This window comes from Miscanthus floridulus, chromosome 4 (assembly GCF_019320115.1).
Source record: "Miscanthus floridulus cultivar M001 chromosome 4, ASM1932011v1, whole genome shotgun sequence".
Lineage (NCBI taxonomy): Eukaryota > Viridiplantae > Streptophyta > Magnoliopsida > Poales > Poaceae > Miscanthus > Miscanthus floridulus.
In genome coordinates, this window is record NC_089583.1 from 98401110 (window position 1) to 98410533 (window position 9424).

Here is a 9424-nt window from a genome sequence, read left to right on the forward strand (position 1 = left end):
GCATGTACCTTTCCACATGAAAACCCATACAATAAGGCATATGAATGTCAGTAGAACTCTTGCTAAAACTGGCAATATGATTTTCATTGCTTTTCTTTCTGTCCTTTTACCTTAAAAAAGGCAAAGTCAATGAGTACCATGCATAATCGAGAAAATGTATGTAAAATATTATAATGCATGTATAGTGATGTAGTTGGCAAGCAAAGTGTTGAAAAATTGCTGAGATCCAATGTTTGTGTTAATTAAGTTTCTGAGTCTGCCAATTTGAAAAGTCCTTAGAACATTTAAATGTGATACAAAGATAGAAAATATTCAATGCAGTGAATATACCAACGAGTTTACAAAGATAGAAAATCTTCCAAACAAGTTTGTGGGAGCTCAGCTCCATGGCAAAGTTATTCCACGGTAAATCTAGCGCTCTAGATCTATTTTTCCAGAGTTAGAGCCCTCTTTTTTTTTGATAAACAAGCTCATAATATGTTCGATTTCTTGTGGTTTTACCGTCGATCCATTTGTTTGAGTATCACACGCTTGGACCGATTAGGCCCAATCATGGACACGGCCCGATCTAATCTAATTCATTACTTATACGGCCCGTATACGGTGCACGGTTATGTACAGTAGAAAAAGCAGGTGCACTCAATCATATCTACACTGACATGCGGGCCCTCCATGAGCGCATACGGATAACTACCAGCAAGCAATAAAGGCATGTTCCCCACCACGGATGACACGTGGGCCCGAAAACTTCGACCACTTTCGCTATAGCGCGAAATGGCCGAACTGACCCTCGAAGAAGCACAGCGCGGGCGGAAGAAAGCACACCTTGAAAACTCCCGCCTCCAGCCGAAAATAACCCGAGCCCCACCCACAAAGCGACTGACAGGATGGGCCCGCGGCTCCCAACCCATCCAAGCCATAGAAGCAGACCCCGCAGGCTAGCCAGAGATCACGTACTCCTAGCGGAAGGCAGCAGCATGCGGCGCGCCGCGCGGCCAATGGGAGGCGAGCGCCCGGATCGGTGACGTGGCAAAAAAAATTTAGATCCCGCGCAAATGCCCACCGCCCCTGCCTTTAAAAGCCGCCCCCCTTCTGGCCTCCTTTCCCCTCCACTCGTATCAAAGCAACGCAGACCTACAAACGGTTCCGTGCACACACCGAAACCCTCGGCGCGATCCGGCCCCACGGTACTGCGAAATCTAGACCAAATCGTTGTCAATTCGATGTTGTTGCGATGGGTTGTTGCTGTTGGTTTTATTGGATTTGGTTCTGTAGGTCTCGAGATGAAGGCGAGGGCGAGGTCCAGCGGCGGCGACTCCAGGTACTATCCGATTTGGCCGCCTCTTTCATCCATTCTCGTTTTTTTTGTTTTTGCGGTTTTGATGGGGATTTGTTTGTTTTTGCTGAAGGCTCTCGGTGAGGAAGACCAAGGCTGAGAAGGACCCAAACAAGCCTAAGAGGCCTCCGAGCGCGTTCTTCGTCTTCATGTGAGTTTTAGATTACGCGGCCTTTGTTCTCCCGTTGTTTGGATTTTGTTCTGATCGGTTGGGTCTGGATTTTGCAGGGAGGAGTTCAGGAAGGACTACAAGGAGAAGCACCCCAATGTGAAGCAAGTCTCCGTGGTAAGGCGCTGTTTCATACATGATTCTGTCATTCGATTCGAATATTCGTGATGCGTTGGTATGAAACTTGTGTTTCTGATGTTTGTGGCTCTGAATGGCAGATTGGCAAGGCTGGTGGTGACAAATGGAAGTCCCTGTCTGATGCCGTGAGTTTGCTTTCTCCCCGTGCCCATTTCAACCGTTTGAGACTGCAGTTAGTTGCGATATGCTTTGTTGCTCTTACGATGAATGTGCTTCTCTAGTTTCGTACGGGTTGGGTCCCCTGTGTTCGGTCTGTATATCAGCATATATCATGTGGTTACTTGCTGCAGTATTAGATCTGTTGAAATTCCATCGTTCGTTGAATTCGAACTTGGGGTGGCGGTTTTGTTCTTGATATCAATTCAAATTTCACCATGCCTCATGTTTTGTTATTGTAACTGGCGGCTAAGTTACTAGACGGTTGTTTAGACTTCAGATCTGTGGACTTGCTGCTGCCTAGTCCTATCCTCCTTTGATACTGACTGTTTGGTTCAATAGATTATGGGGACTCGACACTATTTTGTTCAATTCGATGTTGAAATATGTTCGTCCATAGAGAGTTTTGTTGGTGAACTTGCATGATCACTTGCTTTGACGCCCTGATGCTGTAAATGTTTGTTTCCATTTATGTCTGAAACTAGTACTGAGATGGAACACCCTCTGACGTTGTGCTATTTCTGAATTGCAGGAGAAGGCTCCCTACGTCTCTAAGGCCGAGAAGCTCAAGGCTGAGTACACCAAGAAGATGGACGCCTACAACAACAAGCAGGTACAGTATGTTTCCACTCCACTCACTTTGCCCAGCAGTGCCTAGAAATTCGTCCGTATGTGATGTACGAGTCATGTGTCATCTGTCGTTGCAGTCTGGAGGCCCCACAGCGTCTGGTGATTCTGACAAGTCCAAGTCCGAGGTGAACGACGAGGACGAGGAGGTCCGTGAGAGCAAAGCCTCCCGAGTCCTCCCTGCCTGCTCTTGTGTTTCCACTGCTGGTTTTACTTTGTGGATCCCAAATCTGACTCGTTCCGTCCATTTGAATCTGGTTTTGCAGGGTGACGAGTGATGGATGACGGATGGAGGAGCTCTGGCCTGCCCAAGTGCTTGCAGTCAGTAGGGAAATTCTCATCGTCGTGGGCCTAACCGGGCTTTGCTGCTCCTTTTAGCCTCTGGAAGCTGTCTGTCTTTCTAGATGCAGTAGACTACTAGTAGTGGCCGCTCGCTCTGAGTTGGTAGTTGCAAGTGTTGTCCCTGAAGTGATGCAGTTTAGTTGGTAGGGTGTTCGCTTCTTCGGCACTTGATCGTTGTTGGAACCGGATGTTTAGCCTGCAGTCTGTACTTACCCCAAGCAGCTATGATGCATGTTTTAAATCTCAGATCTCAATAGATGATGGTATTAATTGCTGAACAGAATTCATGCTCTCTTGATTGCATCTCTCCAAGCTACCTGCGATTGAGATTTTTGAAGCTTGGGTCGTCGATATAGGAGTACTGCTGTTAGTCTAACTACCGGTTGTTGCAACGTTTAATTGTAGTGTACTATCATCAGTAAGAATGATTTGTACAGCTTGGCTTTCACCCTGATCTAACCGTGTCGCTGGAAGGGCCCTGGGATACCCTGGTATGTTTCGGAGTAGTACTCCTATCTTGGAAAGTTGGAGCGGAGGTCAGGAGTTGTTTGTTAGGATCTGGATCTTGGGGGTGTCTGGTTCTTCCATTCGAGCTTTAGTCGCTGTCTTGTCGGATGTTCAGACATATGTATAGAATATTAAATATAGATTAATTATAAAATTAATTGCATAGTTTATGATTAATTTGGGAAACGATTTTTTTAAGCCTAATTAGTTCATGATTTGATAACACGTTGCTACAGTAAATATGTGCTGATGATAAATTAATTAGACTTAATAATTTTATTTTGTGAATTATTGTCGTATTTTGTAATTTATTTTTTATTAGTATATGAACATCTTATGTAATATCTATACGTGACCTCCTGAATTCTAGTCGAATGTGCTTGTCGTGGTCTGTCTACGTTCTGCAAAGCGCCTCTTCTGCAAAAGAAAGAACCTGTGACTCTATTGGGGATAAAGCTGGCTGCATTCTGCTGCATCCGCCGGTGCGACGCTTGATTGCGTGGCGCCGAACGGTCTCTTCTGATTTGACGCAGCCAAGAGCCAACACGGAGGATCTGAGTGGCTGTAGGAGTAGTACACGTGCAGTGTTCGTTGGAATCTTTTGGCGTCGCCATTCGCCAGAGCGCGAATCGTACGCTCAACAGCTCGAGCCAAGTCGTCACAGCTGGGAAAAAGGGCCGATGATCGCGGAAAGGAATGACGCCATCTGTACAATTTGGGACGACCTCCGAGCATGGGCCTCTTGTTGAGGCTTTGGCATTATAGTACTTGTATTTGATAATTATTGTCTAATTATGGTCTAACTAGGCTTAAAAGATTTATCTCGTAATTTACAATCAAACTATATAATTAGTTATTTTTTTTATCTACATTTAATACTCTATACATGTGTTCAAAGATTTGATGAGATAAAGAGAGAGTGAAAAAACTTGCAATCTAAACAAGACCATGATATGTCAGTCTCGCCTCTCATCTCTCAAGTCTGAAGAGTGAAATCAACCTCAACTGAGGGTGTGTTTATGTCCGGTTTAGTTTCCAATTTTTTTTTTTGCCCCATACAGTAAAAGAGCATGTTTGACATATGGATGCAGTATTAAATGTAGACGAAAAAAACTAATTGCATAGTTCTCAGCGAAATCGCTAGACGAATCTTTTAAGCTTAATTAGTCTATGAAAAGCCTTAAGTGATACAGTAAGCCCACATGTGTTAATGACCGATTAATTAGTATTATTAGATTCGTCTCGCAGTTTCCTGATGGGTTCTATAATTTGTTTTTTTATTAGTATCCAAAAACCTCTCCCAACATCCTTCCGACACATTCGATGTGACACCCAAACGTTTTCGTCTCCCCAACTAAACACACTCTTAGTTGGGGAGGTAAAAATTTTTGGGTGTCACATCGGATGTGTCGAAAAGATGTCGGGAGGGGTTTTGGATATAAATAAAAAAATAAATTACAGAACCCATCAGGAAATTGCCTGATGAATCTAATGATACTAATTAATCGGTCATTAGCACATGTGGATTACTGTAGCACATAAGGCTTTTCATGGACTAATTAGGCTTAAAAGATTCGTCTCGCGATTTTACCGAGAACTGTGTAATTGGTTTTTTTTTTCGTCTACATTTAGTACTTCGTGCATGTGTCCAAACATGCTGGTAAAATTTTTTGAAAACTAAATGGGCCTGAACAGATGGCGTCAGCCATCAACTATTATTAGGTCGTCATATGTCTGGCAATCCTCAACAATTTGACCATGCAATCTGAACGATCTGGAAAGGCTACAAACTGAGCGTACTGTTGAATTTTGCTCCAGTGGTCTTCTTTAAAAAAAATTTGCACGGATCTTAAAGCATCGAGATATTAATTAAAATTAATTTTGTTTTGGATCTAGACTGGACCCGGCCCTTTCTGTGTCCAACCCAAGCCCAGCCGCTGCCCATACTTGGCGACGCAGTAGGCGTCGACGGTCCCTCGCCAGCCGTTGGGGCGCTTCGTTGACCGGAGGCCGGTTGCTCGCAAGACGGCGAGCTCGAGGATACCGATGGCCTGCGACCGGAGCGGCCGTGTCGATGGCTCGAAGTCGCTGGCATACGACGTCGCCTCGTCGAGGACGTGGTACGCCGCATCGTAGTACACGCGCAGCAGTATCTTGCTCCTGAACTCGTGCTGCCGTCCTCTGTCCCAGACATCGCCCTCGCCATCGCTGTCGGAAGAACGCAGCAGCTGCTTGAGGTCGTACCATGACGGCGCCGGCGGCTTGAACTTCTTCTCGTCGAACTGCAGCACTGCACCTTGTCCGCTCCGGCAAGGCGATGTCCATGACGGCGATCTCCAGCGGCTCGTCGAACGGCCACGCCTGCGACCGGAGCGGCCACGCCGTCAACACCTACTGCGTCGCCAAGTATGGGCAGCGGCTGGGCTTGGGTTGGACGGAAAGGTCTGGGGGTCCATTTCAGATCCAAAACAAAATTAATTTCAATTAATTATCTCGGTGTTTTAAGATCCGTGCATTTTTAAATAGAGGACCACCGAAGCAAAACTCTTAATAAAAAGAGAAAGGAAACATTCGAGGACGCTGCAACATCGCCTGGCAAAATGAAGGACCTAATAGCCGTACACCTGCATTTTTACAAAGGACTCGCACAGTCCAAGGGAAGGGAATGCTTTGGCCGTTCGGATAGTATGGTTTTTCAGAAATTTGGATGGTTTAGTAAAATTCTGGAGGAATTTGTGAGAGAAAAATACTATTTCGAATGGAAAAAGAAGTGGATCCAGTCTGATTTAAAGGCACACGAACAGGACCTTTGACCATATGGCTGATCCAGTAAATAGAAAATTCTGCAATAAAACAATCGTGTTTAACCACTGACTGAAGAACGTGGTAGGAGTCTTGTTCCACCAAATAGTTTACCAGCCACGATTTTCCCACGGATTAGTGATAAGATTTTTTTTCCTGTTCGAGTACATTCAATCAGTTCTATGATGCAAAAAAGAAAAACATATTCAATCAGAGATACTAGTACACGCGGACACATGGCTTTCCTAACTACCATTGGGACACGGAGGTTAGAATTGTCAAGGATTAAGTTTACTTTTAGTCCCTCAACTATTATGTCGGTCCAATTTTAACCTCCAAGTATAAAACCGTCTGATCCAGGCACAGAAACATTCAAAACCGTTCAGTTTTAGCCCCTTGGCGCGATTGAGGCAGTTTGCGCTGACGTGTGCCTGGTTTTGACTTGCCACGCTGGCACCGACAGACACGTAGGACGGCCGCGCGGGTTAAAACAGGAGCCGCCCCGCTCAGCTCTCTCTCTCTCCCTCTCAGTTCATCTCCCCCGAACCCTAGACGACGACGCCGCCTCCATTGCCATAGCCGTACTGCATCCTCTCCTTCGGTGCCTCCGCGTTCGCAGTCTCCCCTCCGCCTGGTAGTCCTCCGCCGCCGCCTTCGCAGTCGTATGGGTTTGGAGGATTGAAACGTAGAGGACAAACACGCTCAGGTACGATTGAATCCGTCAGCATTTCTGGATGTAGGGATGAAAGTACTCTTAGGTTAGTTACCTCGGATCCATAGTCCTAAGACTCTACTATCTGTTGTAGGAATGGACCCTTCGGAATTTCTTGGTGTCCGATTTCACTTTGGTGGCGAGTTTTTCAATGATGGGAAGAAGCTTCATTATCTAGGTGGAAATGAGGAGATGTCATTCATCGAGCGTGACAAAATTTCTTTGCCTAAAGTAATTGGACATCTTAAAGACCACTACAATGCTTTAGATCCTGTTCTTCTCCACTAGTTGTTCCCAGGAAAGGATTTACTGAATGGGCTTAGAGTTTTGGTAGACGACAAGGCTTGTTTGGACATGTCTGAATGTGTTACTGATGGAGGGGTTGCAGATGTATTTGTTGAGCTTATTGAAGTGAAAGTTATGCCATGGAGACTAAGGAGGAAGAGGATGGGGAGGACCAGTGTAGTGACTGGGAGGAAGATGCAAAAATGGAGAGTGAAAGAGCAGACAATGAAAGCACTAGGCTGGAAACACCTCATGAAGACAATGTGGTGGTTGAGGATTTGGCTATAATGAACATGTCATCACCAGAACAAGTGAAGGACATAATAGGTGCTACTAAGTATTTGCATTGGGCTAAAGAGAAAGAGGCTCTTGTACAGAAGTTGGTTATTGAAAGGTTCTTGTATGGTTTTGGTAATTGAGCAACAACCCTAGGTGGACTAATTGTGTTTATGTGAGATACATATATGATTAGTCCACAGGTACATGTGTGTGAACGACATATGCCATGAAGGTGAAAATGATTTAAAGATGTTTCAAAGCTCACACGTGTGATGATGAAGGAGCTTATTGCAAATGAGATATGACATTGAGTCATGTGATCAAGGTGGAGAAGATCAAGTCATGACTTGGCTTGATGGACTGGTTGCAAGCATGAAGGACAAGCTGGAGGCTTTAGAGTGATGGACCGCGTGGCGGTGAAGCTTAAACAAGACTTGACGCTGATGGACGAAGGCAACAGTGAAAAACAAGTGAAGTCAAGATCGATGAACCAATATGATCATATGATGATATAAAGTGGATTATATCATTGTTGATTGTGTTGGTGCATGTGTTGCATCGACATTGGAGGAGATGGAATGGAATGCGCAAGGTAAAGGTATAACCTAGGGCATTTCATTTCACCGGTCACAGGTGTGTAGAGAAGTTAATGACTGGGTTTAGGATAGATGGCCGTACTATCAAGAGGGGAAAACTTGTTTGCATATCGGTCATCTAGCGCCACTCGAGTAATCTAACTTTGCATCGTCGCTAGGATTGAGTGGCGTGGCAAGTTGAGTGGCTAATCCTTTGGAAAATAATTGTGAAATTGCTAACACACATACACATGGTGGTGTACACTTGGTGGTGTTGGCACATTTACAAATGAGATGAAGTTAGAGTTGATGTGGATCAACTCGGCGATCGAATGGAGCCGAGAAAGGTTCAAAACTCCACCGATGGAGTGTCCGCCCGTAGAGTGCGGATAGTCCGACGGTGCCACTGGCGCCCTATATAGAAAAGACAGGGTTTCACAGTGTGCACTGGACGTTGGTCATGCAGTGACCGGACGCTAGGGTCATGCGTTTGGTCAGTGGCAGCAGTGAAGGCGCAGGCGTCGGTCTTCGACCGGACGCTAGGTGGCTGTGTCCGGTCCCGCTGACGTGGCAGCATAGAGAAGAGGAGAAATGACCGGACGCTGATGTTGTGTCCGATCGTGACCGACCGGACGCGTCCAGTCACAAATTTTCACCTTTGGAAACTTACTAGAAATGACCGAACGCTGGGGTCCTACGTCCGGTCACTTTGAGCAGCTACGTCCGATCATCACTTGACCGTTGAGATCAAGCAACTAAGGTTGAACGGAGGCAACACGTGGCGAGCATCCATTGACCGGACGCTAAGGTCCTACGTCCGATCGATATGACCGGCGCGTCCGGTCACTCCGAGCTGTGCCTAGTGAAAGGGTACAACAACTCTATTTTCATGGGGGCTATAAATAGAAGGGGTCTCGGCCTTGGGCTAGTTGCTGAACATGCTATGGTCTTGGTGGCTTATGTGGTAGTGCTTGAAAGCCCTCTAACTCACTTGAGCTTGATAGTATTCATCTGATCGAGTGGGTAAGCGATTCTAGTGCGATTGCATCGTGAGGTTGCATCGAGTGACACTAGGTGGTCGTCTTGCAAGACGGTGGTGCTTGTTACTCTTGGAGGTTGCCACCTCTTAGACGACTTGGTGGTGGTCTCCGTCGAAGCCCACAAGAAGCTTGTGCGGTGCTCCGGAGAAGAGCTTTGTGAGGGGCATTGTGCTCGCCCCACGGTAGCCGCAAAGAGCAACTCTAGTTGAGCGTGTCATTGAGCTACTGAAAGGTCCTAATGGCTAGAGGGGGGGTGAATAGCCTATTAAAAAAATTCTACAACCACACTTAACAAACCGGTTAGACAATTAAGAGGCGAAGCAAGTGTTGCGCTAGCCTACTAAAAATAGCAAGCCACCTACCATAATTCTAGTTTATATAGTTTCTATCCACACGATAGCTATGTGACTACACTAAGTATGCTCTCAAAGGCTAACTAAAGAGACACACTAACTA

The 9424-nt window shown here is 45.8% G+C and overlaps 1 protein-coding gene across 2 annotated transcripts; it reads left to right on the plus strand.

Moving 5' to 3' along the window:
• The first annotated feature begins 1083 nt into the window (after window positions 1–1083).
• Window positions 1084–3051, plus strand: LOC136550101 (HMG1/2-like protein). 2 transcript variants are annotated; one of them, XM_066541572.1, is made up of 8 exons: window positions 1084–1187; window positions 1276–1321; window positions 1410–1487; window positions 1565–1622; window positions 1724–1768; window positions 2332–2412; window positions 2507–2575; window positions 2693–3051. In XM_066541572.1, exons 2-8 carry the CDS (start codon window positions 1284–1286, stop codon window positions 2702–2704), a joined length of 381 nt encoding a protein of 126 aa, XP_066397669.1. In that variant the 5' UTR covers window positions 1084–1187; window positions 1276–1283; the 3' UTR covers window positions 2705–3051. The 2 variants fall into 2 exon arrangements, with proteins under 2 accessions (XP_066397669.1, XP_066397670.1); XM_066541573.1 differs by having other exon boundaries at window positions 2507–2554.
• Window positions 3052–9424: the final 6373 nt, after the last annotated feature.